Source organism: Austrofundulus limnaeus, unplaced genomic scaffold (genome assembly GCF_001266775.1).
Source record: "Austrofundulus limnaeus strain Quisiro unplaced genomic scaffold, Austrofundulus_limnaeus-1.0 Scaffold449, whole genome shotgun sequence".
Taxonomy (NCBI): domain Eukaryota; kingdom Metazoa; phylum Chordata; class Actinopteri; order Cyprinodontiformes; family Rivulidae; genus Austrofundulus; species Austrofundulus limnaeus.
Genome location: NW_013952851.1, coordinates 275,162 through 291,782, shown reverse-complemented (window position 1 = coordinate 291,782; position 16,621 = coordinate 275,162). Strand labels below are relative to the sequence as shown.

At 40.1% G+C, this 16,621-nt stretch overlaps 2 protein-coding genes and 1 long non-coding RNA gene across 3 annotated transcripts in view; 1 reads left to right on the top strand and 2 right to left on the bottom strand.

Moving 5' to 3' along the window:
* The window catches only part of LOC106529515 (uncharacterized), a 72,522-nt gene extending 70,199 nt beyond the window's left edge, over positions 1-2,323 (bottom strand). Inside the window, exons 1-2 of the long non-coding RNA XR_001311646.1 lie at positions 2,301-2,323; positions 844-897 (exon numbers count right to left, since the gene is read on the bottom strand). This is a non-coding gene — a long non-coding RNA (uncharacterized LOC106529515). The remainder of the gene's footprint in view (positions 1-843; positions 898-2,300) is intronic.
* A 44-nt stretch (positions 2,324-2,367) lies between these two features.
* Positions 2,368-3,158, top strand: LOC106529493 (uncharacterized). Its single transcript, XM_014024945.1, has 2 exons — positions 2,368-2,981; positions 3,056-3,158. The coding sequence occupies exons 1-2, from the start codon at positions 2,401-2,403 to the stop codon at positions 3,105-3,107; spliced, it is 633 nt and encodes a 210-aa protein (XP_013880399.1). The 5' UTR covers positions 2,368-2,400; the 3' UTR covers positions 3,108-3,158.
* Positions 3,159-6,195: 3,037 nt separating this feature from the next.
* Positions 6,196-16,621, bottom strand: part of htr7c (5-hydroxytryptamine (serotonin) receptor 7c) — a 48,498-nt gene continuing 38,072 nt past the window's right edge. Inside the window, exon 2 of the mRNA XM_014024969.1 lies at positions 6,196-8,210. Coding sequence (XP_013880423.1) covers positions 7,472-8,210 — 739 coding nt within the window. The 3' untranslated portion in view covers positions 6,196-7,471. The remainder of the gene's footprint in view (positions 8,211-16,621) is intronic.

The following is a 16,621-nucleotide window of genomic DNA, read 5'->3' as shown; positions in this document are numbered from 1 at the left end:
ATTTTGGCTCATGTAAAAGCATGAATTATCACTGACAATTAGTTAACTGGTTACAGTTCAAGGCATTTATTATCTTTTTTTTTTTTTTTTGACAGGAATGTTTGGTTCGGTAATTTGTTGATAGTCCCTAAGTGAACCTTCGGGCGCTGCGGCCGGGAGCGGTGGAGAACCGCTGGCCGACATTAGCGTTCATAAATCGGATCAACCTTGAGCTAAACGCCGCTTACTCCGCGGAGCTCGAATATCGAATATCCAACTTGAAACTAACTTCACTGCGGTTGATTACTAGACTGTAAAAGTACATTAGTAAATGTAAATGTACATCAGGAAGTGCTTTATGAAGCATAAATAACCTCAGTGTGTTCTGTTACTGTTGCATTTTTTGAATGTTACTTCCAGACTGATGAAAAATAAAATGTGTTTCTGCTGGAGATGGTCAAAGTTTAGTTTACTTTGATGTTTTTGTTCAAATGTCTGCACATACAAGAAGTTTACTTTTTTTCCCTTAAAAAGGGATGGTTTTCTTTCCTGACATCTTTTTGGAAACTTAGAATGAGAGATGACAATATTTTACAACCAAAAAAAGGGGATAGTTTAACGTGAGTACTCATGACTCAATGGTAACCTTTTGATATTCATTGTGTCAGCCAAGCACTTTATTTTTATGCTGATTGTGGTGCTTAAAATAATAAAATGTGTATCATTGCTGCCCAAGTGACTGATGTTTTATGCATCCTTATAAAGAGTATAACAAAACACTGTAAACTTGGGCTATTTTTGTTGTATCAAAAAGTAAACAAAATAGATGTAGGGCAGAGCGAGAAGATTGTGTATTTTTCTTACTTGAAGCTGTTGCACATCAAACAGGATAAATTCTGGTTGGGGGTTGTCACAATTCTATCACAGGGAAATGCAGAAACACAAGAGTGACCATTATTCATGCACACACAGTCCATTCAGAATTGTCCTTTAACTTAATATGCAGGTTTGGCAGGGTTGAAGGGACTAAGGCAGTACACTGAATTATCTGGAGAAACACATGCTTCCACAGACAGAAAACTCACTGTGCTGACTAAAACAAATAGACAGGCAAAAGTTTAAGGCGTTAATTTATAGATGTAATAATGAGCAATGTGCAGAGGTGGTCTCAAAGACTTATCACTGGGAATGGGTGGACATTTAGTTTTGGTTTTAGGAGACTAACCTATCCAATTTTCTTTTTCGATCAAAGAGGACGGAAAGATTCGGGAGTCTGAGGAGGTGAGGAGAAGGCAGGAATGGAGAGTGGGCAGGCTGGCAAGTAGGGGAATGAGGACAAGAAGGAAACTTAAAAGATTATACAGTCACAAAAACAAGCATGCACTGTAGATGAGCTGTGTGAATGTATTTTTTAACTAACTGGTTACTATACTATTTTTTGTTATAAACTAAATGCTTTGAAAAAATAAGTTCTTCGGTGCACAGATAAGAGTTATTTGCATTGATTTGTTGCAAGTTGTTAATGAGCTGGTCATAGGCTGTGTCTCAATTAGGGGTGTGAGAAAATATCGATACACTGAAATATCGCAATATTTCATTTCCCGATACTGTATCGATATTCTAAAGCCCTGTATCGATTTTTTATTAAGGTTTAAAATATCAACTTTCCTGCCAGCCGTTCATTTTTATGTTGTAGTTCAGCCTCTGACCACTAGTTGGCAGCAGTGAGCCAGCCATTTGGCTCCTCCACAGCTTGAGCACCAGAGAGTTAAGAGAGCGTTAGCATTGTGAGTAAACATCAGCTTCATGCTCCGATAGCTGAATCTGAGCGGAAAAGACCGACACCCTCTGYCTTCTAAGCTGAGGTAAGGTTACAAACAGTTACTTATTTATCAGAATGTCTGTATTTTAAGACAAATTAAGTGTCTTGTGCGCTCTTTTTTCCAACTGTAGTCAGTTTTCACGTTACGCATATAGCGCATGTGTCTATCACCTCGAGCGAGCTCGGCACTCCCCCCGCGACATAAAACTCTGTCTGTTGCTCTCATTAGCTACGTTTACATGGACAAAATTAATCGGATTAAACAGCTTTTCGGAATAAAAATGCGTCATGTAAACAGCCTGTTCCGATTATTCTGATCTGATTGAGCTCGATCCAAATTAATTTTCATCGGAATGAAAAGGGTGGGTTATGCCGATTGATAATCGGAATGACATTCATGTAAACACTTAATCGGATCATCTTATTCTGATTGTAGAAAACTGACCTCATGCAGCCGACAAATGTGGCCCACTAAATCCAGAAGATGAAGGCTTCATACCTTCTTGGCCGAGGATATCCCAGGGTTCATTGTGCCGTCATCAAACTAAATAGGAAAAACTTAGATGTGTCATGAATCACGTCTGTCCTGCTCTCACACCATGTCACAGTTYTTCACAGCCAAGTCCTCACTCATTGTTTCACCCCTCCCATCACAGAAATCCCAATCTAGCTCATGTCATGCACCTGTTCCCCTCAGTATATATTCCCTCAGTCACCACCAGTCCAGTGCCAGATTTATGAACGGTTTACCAAGTAATTTTTCCAGCGATCCCATGTCTTGTCTTGCCTGCCACGTTACGACCTTGTTCATGTCCTCTGGTTCCACGTCTCCTGCCTTGCCCTTGTCTGCTACCGTCCCGGATTCTGCCTTTCTGGTTTTGACCCTCGCTCTCGTTTTTGGATTCCTGCCTTTCGCCTCAGCCCCTATTGGATTTGCCCAGTCATCGGACCCACGGATCTCGACCCCTGCCTGTGTACCACGACCACGAGTTAAGTCTGACCCCCTTAACCTGTCGCTGATATCTGACCACATGGTTTTGACCCACGCCTGCCTCACGGATTCTCCTCAAGCCTGYGTAYCACGCCGCAGCACTAAACACGGAAGTGCCAGGAACCAACGTCACCTGAGACTCTCAAAGTCTTTCAAGGTTTCAGCTCCCAAAACTCTGCCACTAAAAAGGTTAGTGACTATTTTCTGCTCCAAAGCTCTGCCACTGACTTTGTTAGTCACTAACCTGATCATTTCTTGTTTAGACCTCCGTTTCCCAGTGACGTGTCGGTCCCGACGCTGCTGCTCCAGTTTTAATAAAATCCTTAAAACGTCTCTGGTGTCTGAGCAATCAGTGAAACTCGCAAACCCCATCATTACAAGATGGCAGCATTTTTATTTTATTTTATTTATTTTATTTATTTTACCAAGTTTGAAAATTTGTCATGGACTGAAGAATTTGTAAGTTTACCAACTTAGTTGATGAAATTTATGCTTCAATGTAATGTTAAATAAAATGTTATTACAAGACACTGGAGCTAAACCCAAATTATTAATGTTTTTTATTTACATGTAACCTTTCTAATCGTGAAAATGATATATTTTCCCAGTAAAAAGACATGTCAATATGTGTCCAATGCATTTTAAGTATGTAGGCACTCGATATAAAAAAACATCTCACCATGGTAATGGGGTATCAAACATACTGTAGGTCATTCAAAGGTAAGACTGTGTCATTTCACAGCCTACCCAGACTGTGAAGGTTGAGGCCTACGTGGCTATAAGTTTAGGTAGACTGCAGCCTTTGAATCAGGACACACTCTCAGTCTACAGGTTGAATTCAGTCTCACAAAGAAGCTCTTTTAAAGTTCTGGACACGTTTGGGGTGTGAGGGATGAAATTGCAGCTTCTAGTTCTGTTTTCCTATGCTTAATCAAAGTATACACACATAATTACTGGGGCAGACTAAAAATAGCAACACTAAAGTTTCTATTGCCTCATCAACCCCAACAGCCTGTCAGAACATGGCAACTTAGCCTGTGGGCAGCAAATGGAAAAGACTCATCTGTTACAACCCTCTTCCTTTTGAAGTAGCTATTTCCTCACATGTAAACATTTCACTGAGTTTTTTGTTTCCACAGATAGTGATGACACACGTCAGGCCACAGCTAAGGAGGCAGGTGACACCAGCTGAGAGAGTACGGTAGGTTCTGTTCTCTGGCACAGAGGAGCTTGTTCCCCTGGAGCAGTGCCTGTTGACCATGCTGGGAGACAGAAGCAATGCACATCCTTCATTTGGGCTTTTCCCTGTGCTAAGACCAAATGTCATCAACTTAGTTAAAGGCTTCATTCTCCCACTATTTACTTCAGTGTGTGTGTTTCAAATGTTCTTTATGTAAGAGTGCCCAAAGTAGATCGAAATAAAGCCAAAAGGATTTCTTTGTGCCTAGGACATTACTTTTATTCATATTATTCATATTATTCATATTATTATTATTATTATTATTATTATTATTATTATTATTATTATTATTATTGCAAAATTAGCTTTATTTGAATAGTGTTTATTTGGTTTGAATATGCTTAATGGAGAATATCTGTTGATAGACAGTAATTTGCAAGCATTTGTCAAGGGTTTCATTAATCAAAGACACTTTCTATCATTACAGTTTTAATTACACGGAAGGATTTTTAATTTAAAAGGATTTGGTAAAAACAAGCCAAGCACTTGCTGAAATGAAACTACACACTTCTTTTATGTCATAAATCAAGGTTCACATCTTTTCAAAGACAAAAAGAAAGATTTCTATTAAAAAAACCAGCCAAAGTTTTTTATTTATTTATTTTTTCCTGCGGAAAAAGAATTTTAAAAATCTAAACAGATGAGCTGAGCAATTTGCTCTAAAGGTGTTGGGACTGTAAATGAGGTAAAGGCTAGCAAATCCTCTAAGACAGGGGTTCCCAACTTTGGGGGCTCCCCCTTCCCCTTCCCATGAGTTGGGGAGGGTGGGGGAACATTATCTGTTCATAAAATGCATTGTTTGTATATAAAAATCAAAAAGACAAATCCATTTGAAATTTTGTATAAGTCAATTCTTCTTTTTCCCCCTTTTCCAAATAAAAGTTTGTAACTATTAATTTTATTCTTTCATTATTATTGACAAAGAGATAAAGGTTGAATGCATCTTTGGGACAGGGGGTAGTAACCTTGGGTGGAGGTGGGGGCCCAGCTTGGCTTGAAAGTATGAAAGTGGGGCTTTAAGGATAATACCACATCTCTAAAGCAGTGGTGTTCAGTCCTGGTCCTCTACAGCCACAATCCTGACACATCTGATTGGGCTGAATGAGTGACAGGCTACAGCAGAACTTGAACACATGCTGGGGAGCAGAGAAACATCTGAAACATGCAGGACATTGGCCCTCGAGGACCAGCATTGGACACCATTGCTCTAAACTATGGTTGTCTTTATCATCTTTTTTGCATGATCTCATGCAACATAACATATGCTCAGAGAATTCGAGTATACACTCTTGAAGCATGTAGCAATTTGTTCACCAGCCATTCCTGCGAGGGATCACTGCTTTTCAATGCAGTGAGTGTCTGAGTAGATGGTGTAACTGAAACAGTGTAGTACAAGATATTTTTGTAATGCGGGGGGGGGGGGGGGGGGGTTGGCTGGAGCATAGCCCAGTAGTGAACAAATGAGCAGCGGGTACATTCCATAACTCAACACAGGCCCAGAAAACAATCAACCATGCACACACATCTACTGTAGGGTCAGTTTTTTTAGAAACACCAATTAACCTACCATGCATGTTTTTGTGTGAATTCACACATGCACAGAGCAAACATAAAATAAAGTTTTTGAAATAAATGTTTTTCTTTCTTCTGCTCTGCCTTGTTTGTTACCAAGACTCATTGACAACTACTGCTTCTGACCACAAGACAAGCCACATCACATGTCAGACTTTCAATTCATCTTCAAATCTCTGGACAGTTTTTGTCACGACAGCAAGCAGACCACTGTCAAAGCTCTGAATAAAAGATTGTATTTGCTCCAAGCAAACAAAGAATAAATGAGTCTTTTTTTGGGGTCACCATTCTCTGACACATCTCCAGAGACTTTGCAAGTGGCAAAATAATCACAAGCAAAGCCTTGAAAGCTTCCAGCAACCCTCAAAGTATGTTTTTCTCTCTCTTATGGGAGACCCATGAAAATTAGAGTTGTGGATAATGAATTTTAAATGGCAATTTGCACAAATCACACATTTGTTTGAGAAATTGTTAGATGCAAAGTTTTGAAGATGTCAGAAAGGTCCCTTGAATAAAAGATTCTCAGTCTGAGAAACTAGAAATTGAATTTACATGGAAGTGTTTTATGCCAGGTAAGTCACGTGAGCCACATTAAGAGTTTCAGTGCTTCTTTATTTACAAAGTGATAAAATACATTGTGGATTCCATGAACATTTTCTCAAGGTAATGACAAAGCGATCCCGCTAAGCACTCACACAGAGTCATAGACAAATTAAATCATATGGTTTAAAAAAATGATACAGCCACATCACCATTTGGATGAAATGTACAGTATTCTCAAAGAATTGAGGTAGAAAAAGCACAAACTGTTCAAATGATGACATTTGGCAAGGGTATGTCGAGGTCATGAATGAGTTCAAAATGGAAGTAATCGCATTTTGATTCAAATCGGGGTGAAAGGCTAATAACCTTTAGGACAAAAAAGTTTTGAAAACTTGGCAACTGTTTTGTTGAAAAGGTCAATAAATAAATGTGGGATGAAACCAATAAAGATAAAATAGCAAAAGTAATAAAAGTCTGTGGTTTGGTGCTTTCTTCCACATACAAATAGGATTTTGTGTTCAATTCAAATGTGAAGTAAAGTGTTTGGGTTTACCATAAAAAAGGCTTTTGTCAAATTATTAATAGCTAGTCAAATTCTCTTTTTATTCTATGGTTATGTTTGACAAATGTACCATGCAGACAAACTACTTTCAATTTCTTTTATAACTATGAACACTTAGATTACAAGAATAAAATGGGTTCTCATTATGGTGCAATTTAACAGCACTCCCTTTTGCTCTCCCTTTATATATTTGTGCAACATTTTCAGGACTTCTGTAGAATTTAGTGACAGTTTCAAAGTAAAAGAAATTAAAGGTAATGAGGGGAATTTAAATAATATTCAGTATTATCTTGGCACCACCTCAATGGCATGTCTTGTTTTAAAACCAAACCTGAGACATGCTCGTGTCAAGATGAAGATAACCTGAAGACATTGTGCCACAAAACTAATGGCTCCTCTTATAAAACATTGATTTTGTTTATGTACAGAAAACAGTTTGATTGATTTGTGTTCAGCTTGAAAGCCTTGGGGTAATTGTGTTTACATGTCATTTCCTTTGCAGCTGCAGTCTAACGCCATAAACCAGGAGCTGGGATGTATTTGTGCCATATGCATGAAAGCAGTATGGCCCGTCAAATATATTCTATGATGTTCTGTCTTAAAAGAGAATGGCTGAGTCAGCAACAAACTGAAGTATGCTGTGTCAATGCAAACAGTGACTCCCATTCTACCAGTTTGTTTTATCTGCAGGTCTGTCGTGTCCTTATTGTAGAAGCGTAGGATCACCATGAAGCACAGTAAATACTGCTTAACCCCCCATGTTTAGACCTTGAGGGCCTCGTGGACCCCCACAGCAGACAGCCGGCGGTTGATGTTGCGATAACGGCAGCGTAGAAGGTCACGATAGGTGGAGCGCAGATCTCGATTGAAGAAGGCGTAGATGAAGGGATTCATCAGTGAGTTGGCGTAGCCCAACCAGAGCAACGTGCGCTCCAGCCAGATGGGCACGCAGCTACACTCCACTCCGCAAATAAACGGCCGGGCGGTGGACAGAATGAAGAACGGCAACCAGCACACAGCAAAAACCCCTACAATCACCCCCAGTGTCGTGGCTGCCTTCTGCTCCCGCTTGAAGATGGAGATGTTTTTGCGTTCTCGGTTCAGCAGACGGGACAAGGCAGCGCAGTCCTCGGCCACGCCGGGTGGCTTCAGGCCCTGCATGCGCAGCGCCTCGTTAGCCACCGTTTCAAGGCGCTCGCGCCGCGACAGGTCAGTGAAGCGGTGCTTGGCGCCGCTCTTGCGGGCCGCCCTGAAGATCTTGTAGTACATGACGAGCATTACCAGCATAGGGATGTAAAAGGCTACGGCTGTAGAGTAGATGGTGTAACCAAAGTCTTGGCTAATGAGGCACACGCCGGCCGTGTGGACATTCTTGGCCCAGCCACAGAAAGGCGGCAGGGTGATGGATGCTGACACCAACCACACTCCCAGGATCATCTTGGCCATCAGTTGCCCATTCTGGCGTGCAGGGTAGGTGAGAGGTCGAGTGATCCCCAGATACCTGCATGGAAAGGAGGCAGAGAAAACATTAAAGGGGCAATATCATGTAAAATCAACTTTTTTGAGTTTTATATCATGTTATAATGTTATACTCTCATAAAAAAAAACATGCCCAAAGCCTTGCTCTGACTCATTCATGCATGTTTGAGAAATCCTGCAGCGTTTTTAGGAAGCCATGCTGAGGAGCAAAACGACAGGTAGGGACCAGAAACGCCCCTGGGATGTGTCTTTAAGCCGAGCTTCCTCATCACGAAGCACACCTCCCCACCCCCCACACCCCGCCCATAATTCCAGGCACTCGGCAGTAACAGAGCAAACGCGTGAAACTGAAAGTGAAACTTAAGCTGTCTGCTGCTCTTAACTACTTCTCACTCAGTGAAGCTCTTTTCAGATTAAAAATACCTTTAAGGAAACGTATCTTCAGAAGCCAAGTAAACTGCATCATAGCGCACGCTCTAACCCACCCCCGCCCGCCCACACTGAAATGGAAGAGACAGAGGCCAATTTCAAGGTAATTAGAAGAGGAAGTGATGAGAAGATGTTTATTTTCTATTTAAACATAAAAACAGCATTTTCATAACAGCTAAAGGTGACATAGATACATTATTGTAGTATTTAAATATATGCCTGAAAAACACATAATATATCCCCTTTAAGATTCATCGTTCAAACCTTGTTTTTCAAAAAAAAGACTAAAATAAAAGGATAATAATGTAACTTTAAAATTCAGTTTAACCTTTAAAAGAGAAAGAGTTAAATGCCTAACATTCCTTAATATAACTCGCCAGTTTTCATGACAGAGGCTGTGTCTCAATTCAGGGGCTGCAGACGACAAATGGCACATACAGTATGTCATCCACTTGTGTCACTGCATTGCGATGTAGGCTGTCCCAATTCATAGGCACTTACTCATGCAGCTGACCAAACCCCACAAACGAAGCTGCATCTAAGTATCCTATGCCAGTGTTTTTCAACCCTGGTCCTCAAGGCCAACCCATTCTCACTCCCAAGTCGTCACATATTGACGCTTTTCCAAGGTTCCCTCTACGTCCGATTTTGACGCGCCGGGTACCCCCGTCACGTCAGTTACTGACGAGATGGGGCGAAATCTGTTGTCATATTTTCAGAAAGTGTAGAAAATGCGCAAAAACTACCGTTTNAAATGCGCAAAAACTACCGTTTCGAAGCCTGAAATTACCTTTGTTCACTTTAGACATCCTGTCCCTGACCCTAGTACCTAAAATTAACCATTTTTAGAAAATGTAGGAAATTCACGTCAACATGTTCCAAAGCCTGAAATTACCTAATATTCACCATGGACATCCTACCCCTGATCCCAGTACCTAAACKTAACCATTAATCCTGATCCCTCATGTTAACCTCAGACCCCCRACCCAAAGACCCCTGGTGGCGCAACCCGGAAAAKCCGCGKGCGTCAAGGACTGACGCGAGGGGGGTACCCGGCGCGTCAAAATCGGACGTGGAGGGAACCTTGGGAAAGCGTCAATATGTGACGAGTCGGGAGTGAGAATGTGTAGTCAAGGCACACTGCCCTGCATGTTTTAGAGGTTTCCCTGCTTCAACATAGCTGATTTCAATTGATTGTTGATTAACAGGCTTTAGTTTAACTGCAATCATCTGAATCAGGTGTGTTAAAGCAGGGAAACTTCTAAAACATGCAGGGCAGTGTGCCTTGAGGACCAGGGTTGGGAAACACTGTCCTACACAGCCGACGTTGTCCCAGGATTCACTGCACCATTAGCAATCTACACCAAAAAATGATGAAAGCAAAAGTTTTATTTTTTTTTTCCTTTTTTATCATGGACTAAAAAATGATGTTTTAATACTACTGAATTTTATGGGGCAACGAGTACTCAAGCAAACATACAGTATGTCGTCCGTAGACTAGACCATCTCCTTTTACAGCCTACAGCTCCCAAACTGAGACACAGTCAGAGTTTAAGATTCAGCTGCATCTTGAAAGCTGTAGACACATGCCCAATGATGACGCTCTGAAAATTTAATTCAGATCCCTAGAGCATGAGATATTTTGCTAACAGTACAGACAAATGAACATAAAAACAGGTCAAAACACCACTGCCCCACCTTCATATTCAGTAACATATTGTCTTATCACTTTGACACAGCCAGACACAAGGTCCTGTGGAGTTTTCTGTAAGAGGTCCTAAGCTTTGTCCCTGCCTGGGGGGTAATGCTGCTTTACTTCAGCTCTCGAGCTGTGCGGGTGAAGCTGGAACTATCAATCAAACAGGCAGCTAAGTGAATTCAAATAGCAACTGAGGGTGTCAGAGAAACAAAAATAGGTGTGAAAAGCTTGGATTTGTACAGAGATTGAAAAATAGCCACTATTCGCACTAAATGATAAATGTGTGCATACTTCTCACCATATTCTGGCTCAATGTCCACATTCATCTTAAGCAGCAAATGTGTCATTGATGAAAGTTGTATGTTTCCGGCTTACAGCTCTTTTTTTCACTTCATTGTTAATGAAAGATCAAAAGCATTTGGGAGCAACAACCAATTCTACTTATCACTCTGCTGTGATGCTATCTCTGCTGTGGAGGTCCCACTCAGATCGCTCAGCTTTGAAAGAATCTTTCATTTTATCAAATGTCGGTCTCAAATGCTGAGTCGGCTCAAGAGAAGTCTGGTGCTCAGATCTCAGTTTCACTTTTACATTTTAGCTTGCGTGTCTCAAAGCAGTGTTTTGTGTTGTTACGAATTCAGTGGAGCCTAATACAGATAAAAACAGACAACCGATCTAGCATTTTCAAAGAGAATGTGTATTTCTCTCCAATGATGCCACAGTTTTAAACTTGTGTTAATGACAGGGATGTAGCTCAGAATATGTGTTGTGAATAACTCTCAGATACTATACCACAGAGCTCAGTATCAGTAAACTTCCCTGAGTTCTAGTCATGTCTGAGTGGCTAAAGTGGACAAGTTGTGGAAACCATCCTGAACTAAAATGAGTTGTAGATCAGGGCTATTCAACTAAATTGCTCTGGGGAGCCACATTTACTCCACAACTGAGGGGCTGAACATCCAAGCAATAAATGTCATTATGTAAATAAAACAAGTATTACAAAGATCTGTTACCTTTGAAGTAGTTTATTTTGCTGTATTCAATCATGAATACAACATTCAGAACCATATAAAAGTAGTGATAATTAAACAATATCAAAAACAAAAATAACACATTTTGCCTCCTATTTGACACAAATATTTTGACATCTCTGAATTGCCAATTTTTAAACCAATTTTATTTTATACTTATCTTAGTTTTATCTTCAACTCCTTGTAGTTTTAACTGTCTTGAGTGGTCATAGAAATGTTTTTTTACCAGCTTCTAGCCAAGATTCTAACATTTCTGTAGATACCCAACATGTCTGTGTTTAACTAAAATAACTTATAGAAATTAAAGTGGGCTTAAGAGATGAATGAACCGATTGACGGGCCGAACTTTGGTCACTCGCGGGCCGGATGTGGCCCGTGGGCCACCAGTTGAATAGCTCTGTTGTAGATGGACATGACTTTTCAAATGTATGACAACTCTACCACCTGTGCCACGGTGCTGCCTCTGGTCTTAAACAGTTAATACCAAAGTCTTAAGAAAAGATCTTCTGCAATGTGTGGCTCTAAAAGTATATGTTCGGAATGACTCCTAAAGACAATGACCAAAATGTTTTTTTGCACCTTTGCCTTTGGTAAGCAGTGATAATTAAACAGCTTCACTGTCAAACATCTTAAAGGCTAAACTCTGTCTGAAATCCATTTCAATCTTTTGGATATGTTAAATGGAGTATGCCGCTTCTCTGCTGCAGGCTGCAGCTTGTTAAAAACTGACATCTTCCAGTACATGTGGTATTGATTTTACTACAGATCATTTGCAGTGAACACTATAGATTTAATGCAGCTGAAAACACTCAACATGCAATTAAAACCCGGCCTCAGAACACACAAATGTCTCACTCGTCAATAGTTTTGTTAAATTGTCTTTAAAAAGCTGCACAGAGCTTTTTTTCCCTTTGTTTAGTTTAGTTTTTTTCAGATCCTGTCTTGAGCGCACATAATTTGAAGGATAGCTGAGATGTGCTGCCTGCATCTCATATCAGAATCTGTCACCATCGCCATGACAACAAGTAAAACATCCATCATTTAGCGTAGTCAAGATGGCTCATGTGGAGGACAGCTGAAGACCACAAGACAGAAGAAATGCCAAACAGACACTGCGTTTTTAGTCAGAAATATATAACTTACAGTAACAGTTTGTTACACTGTTTTAGCTCACATTTGTCAGTGGATGCTAGTCACATGTCAAATGTGTGAATGACCATTTTAGCATTCACACTATTATTTTCCTGTTTTAAATTTTTCTTTCTGTCTTTGGCAGTTTAAGTACTTCTAGATTCTCTGTGTTATTTTAGCTCTTATTAGATTTTTTTTGGCATCTTTTTTAGAAGGTGGCCTGTGACCTAATTTGGTCCAAGGTTATCTCTTGCTAGTTTTTTTCCTAAGTGGGTGCAACTCCTGTATAATTGCCCTATTTTTTTATTTGTCTTGTGTTACTTTTAGCTTTTGCCTATTGTTCTAATACTTTTAGTTGCTGTTTGTTACTTCTAGTATTTATTTTTACTTCCATGTTTTTAGCTACTGTCCTGCTAAATTTAGCTTATAGCTAGCCTTCGGCTAACTTTTAGCCAGACTTTCTGTTTATTTAGCAGGCCTACTTAACCCTTTGCAAAACAAAATTAAGAGTTGTAAAGTATCTAAGTACAAATACTTTGTTACTGTACTTAAGTAGAATTTTTGGGTATCTGTACTTTATTTGAGTAATTATTTTTCAGCCTACTTTTTACTTCTACTTCTTATATTTTCACACAGTTATCTGTACTTTCTACTCCTTACATTTTTTAAAAAAGGGCAAGAAGTATAAAGTCGTTACTTTTAGTTCATTTTTGCTTGTTTTCATTCGGCCTGTTATTAAAAGAAATACTGTAAATATAAACTGTGCCTCCTGGATAGAGTGACTCTGATAGTGGTTGAATGAGACATATAAATATAGATATAACATTTTGACACTACATTAGTTTGTACACAATCCATCACAGCTGCACAACACATATGTCACACTCCAGCAGGACATTTAAGACTTCTGTGGCCTGAAGATGCATGTGGTATACACTCACCGGCCACTTTATTAGGTACACCACGCTAGTAACGGGTTGGACCCCCTTTTGCCTTCAGAACTGCCTCAATTCTTCGTGGCATAGATTCAACAAGGTGCTGGAAGCATTCCTCAGAGATWTTGGTCCATATTGACATGATGGCATCACACAGTTGCYGCAGATTTGTCGGCTGCACATCCATGATGCGAATCTCCCGTTCCACCACATCCCAAAGATGCTCTATTGGATTGAGATCTGGTGACTGTGGAGGCCATTTGAGCACAGTGAACTCATTGTCATGTTCAAGAAACCAGTCTGAGATGATTCCAGCTTTATGACATGGCGCATTATCCTGCTGAAAGTAGCCATCAGATGTTGGGYACATTGTGGTCATAAAGGGATGGACATGGTCAGCAACAATACTCAGGTAGGCTGTGGCGTTGCAACGATGCTCAATTGGTACCAAGGGGCCCAAAGAGTGCCAAGAAAAGATTCCCCACACCATGACACCACCACCACCAGCCTGAACCGTTGATACAAGGCAGGATGGATCCATGCTTTCATGTTGTTGACGCTAAATTCTGACCCTACCATCTGAATGTCGCAGCAGAAATCAAGACTCATCAGACCAGGCAACGTTTTTCCAATCTTCTCTTGTCCAATTTCGATGAGCTTGTGCAAATTGTAGCCTCAGTTTCCTGTTCTTAGCTGAAAGGAGTGGCACCCGGTGTGGTCTTCTGCTGCTGAAGCCCATCTGCCTCAAAGTTCGACGTACTGTGCATTCAGAGATGCTCTTCTGCCTACCTTGGTTGTAACGGGTGGTTATTTGAGTCACTGTTGCCTTTCTATCAGCTCGAACCAGTCTGCCCATTCTCCTCTGACATCAACAAGGCATTTCCGCCCACAGGACTGCCGCTCACTGGATGTTTTTTCTTTTTCGGACCATTCTCTGTAAACCCTAGAGATGGTTGTGCATTAAAATCCCAGTAGATCAGCAGTTTSTGAAATACTCAGACCAGCCCTTCTGGCACCAACAACCATGCCACGTTCAAAGGCACTCAAATCACCTTTCTTCCCCATACTGATGCTCGGTTTGAACTGCAGGAGATTGTCTTGACCATGTCTACATGCCTAAATGCACTGAGTTGCCGCCATGTGATTGGCTGATTAGAAATTAAGTGTTAACGAGCAGTTGGACAGGTGTACCTAATAAAGTGGCCGGTGAGTGTATACTGTACATATAAATATATAAAGTTTATACGTGAAACAGATACATTAGTGCATCCTAATTTTTTAATATTAATATTTTAATAGTCTTGTAGACAACAGTGACAAGCAAAAGGTTTAGAGTTATAGGCCTAACCCTCATGACTGCCCAAAGAGCGTGGGGAGATTGAGTGCACACTGCACAGACATGTTCTTTTGCTCAAACCGTTAGCAAAACAACAATTACTGCACAGATTTTAATGAAAATTTCAGAGGGCAACCATTAGATTGATATCCAGAGCTGATTAACTTTTGAAGATTTTGAGGATTTTGACCATGTTCAGATAGCTGTCAAAGCTAACTCACATTAGCCAACATAAAATTGACTAACACAGGCAGTTATCAAGCAAAATATTGCGTGTTAGTAGCTGAGAGTCATTCACAAAACATATGCTGAGTGTGACAAGAATTTGGGACTGTGCTTAATGTCATTTTGAAGATTTGATCAGAATAGCTACAGCGCTGATTTCTCATTGTTAGATAATCCTAGAAGCAACAGACAATGTACATCTTCAAGGAATGCTAGGCTTTAATTTAAAATGCACTTCTAACAATAAAACTGTCTAGGAAATAGATACAAGTTAGATCCAGAATGGGTACATTCCAAACACTGGGAATTCTTGGAAAATATATAATAAATTGGCAGCAGTACAAACCTCTGTGGCTGCATTATTCAATAATAAAGCTGTTTGTGGGGATAATTGTGTCTCTGAAGCTGCAGAGGGCACTTCTCTGGAACCATGACTCATCCCTCTTGGAAGGCGAGGTTGTTTTAAAACAGCTTTGTATTGGATTTTATTCAAAGAAAGTAACATCACAAGAAGCATTTTATTTGGTCCCTTAGCATCTCAACAAGAACCCTGTATTTCGTTTGCAAGTGAAATTACCCCTAACACATTCTCTGAGCGTGACGTCTTCCTGTATTGTATGGGACTGAACACAGTTGTTTTCAAGGTTTGACCAAAACAACAGCGCCATCATTTTTATTCATAAGAAAATCTCAGTCTAAAATTCAAGATGATATGCATTCCTTCACAAGAAGCAAAGTTTTTAATTATCTTATGTTTCAGTATGTCATTTTCTGTGTGCCACTATTCGGGATAAAATCTGGGAAACTGCAGAAACATATTTGAATTTCTTTCTATATTTAGGTCCATTCTGGACACCAATGATGTCACTGCAGAAGCAGATAATCAAGCTGAAAACCAGTGGCATCAGAATGTAATCAGCTCCCATTAAACAGCGGGAGCACAACCAGAGAGCGTGACAAACACACACAGAGTTTAGAGCCCCCCCAGATCTCTGGAGGATTTAGGGCATATCCGCAGCCACAGCAGCCCTCGGGGGGATTACCCTGCTACTGACAAAACGCTCGCCCAAGCTAATGGAGAAATACATTTCTTCCACAAGGATACCAGCGAGAGTACAGTGAAGAACGGTTTTCTGCTCTGATAGAACGTTAGCTGTCAGTCACCTCTGGCAGCACCTCCTTTATATCTGAGAGGGGGAACATGTTCAAATATTTATCACCTGCCGTGAAAAAAAAAGGAGGGAAAATGTTTTTGTTTGTCTGTTAGTAAAATATGCTGATTTGTACACATGCATATCTGTATGCATGTTCATGAATTATTTTAATTGTCTCTTATTGTAAACGTCTGAAGTTATTAATTATTCTACCTCTATTTCTCAGTGGGAAACAGCTGATGGCTCATCAGATTAACTCTGCTTCAAGTAAAGAGGTGAGGCAAGAGTAAAGAGACACGAGCTTCTTGAAAAAGATCTGGCCTGAAGTTGTTAAAGGGATCCACAATTAGTTGTAACATTAAACTTTATTTGATAAAAATTTATTTTAACTGTAAAATAAAGACTGTAGCTGTTTAGTTTTGTAAATTTTTTAAAATATATTTTAACATGGATGGAGCCATTTTATTTACATGCAAAGCATTCTGGGTAAATG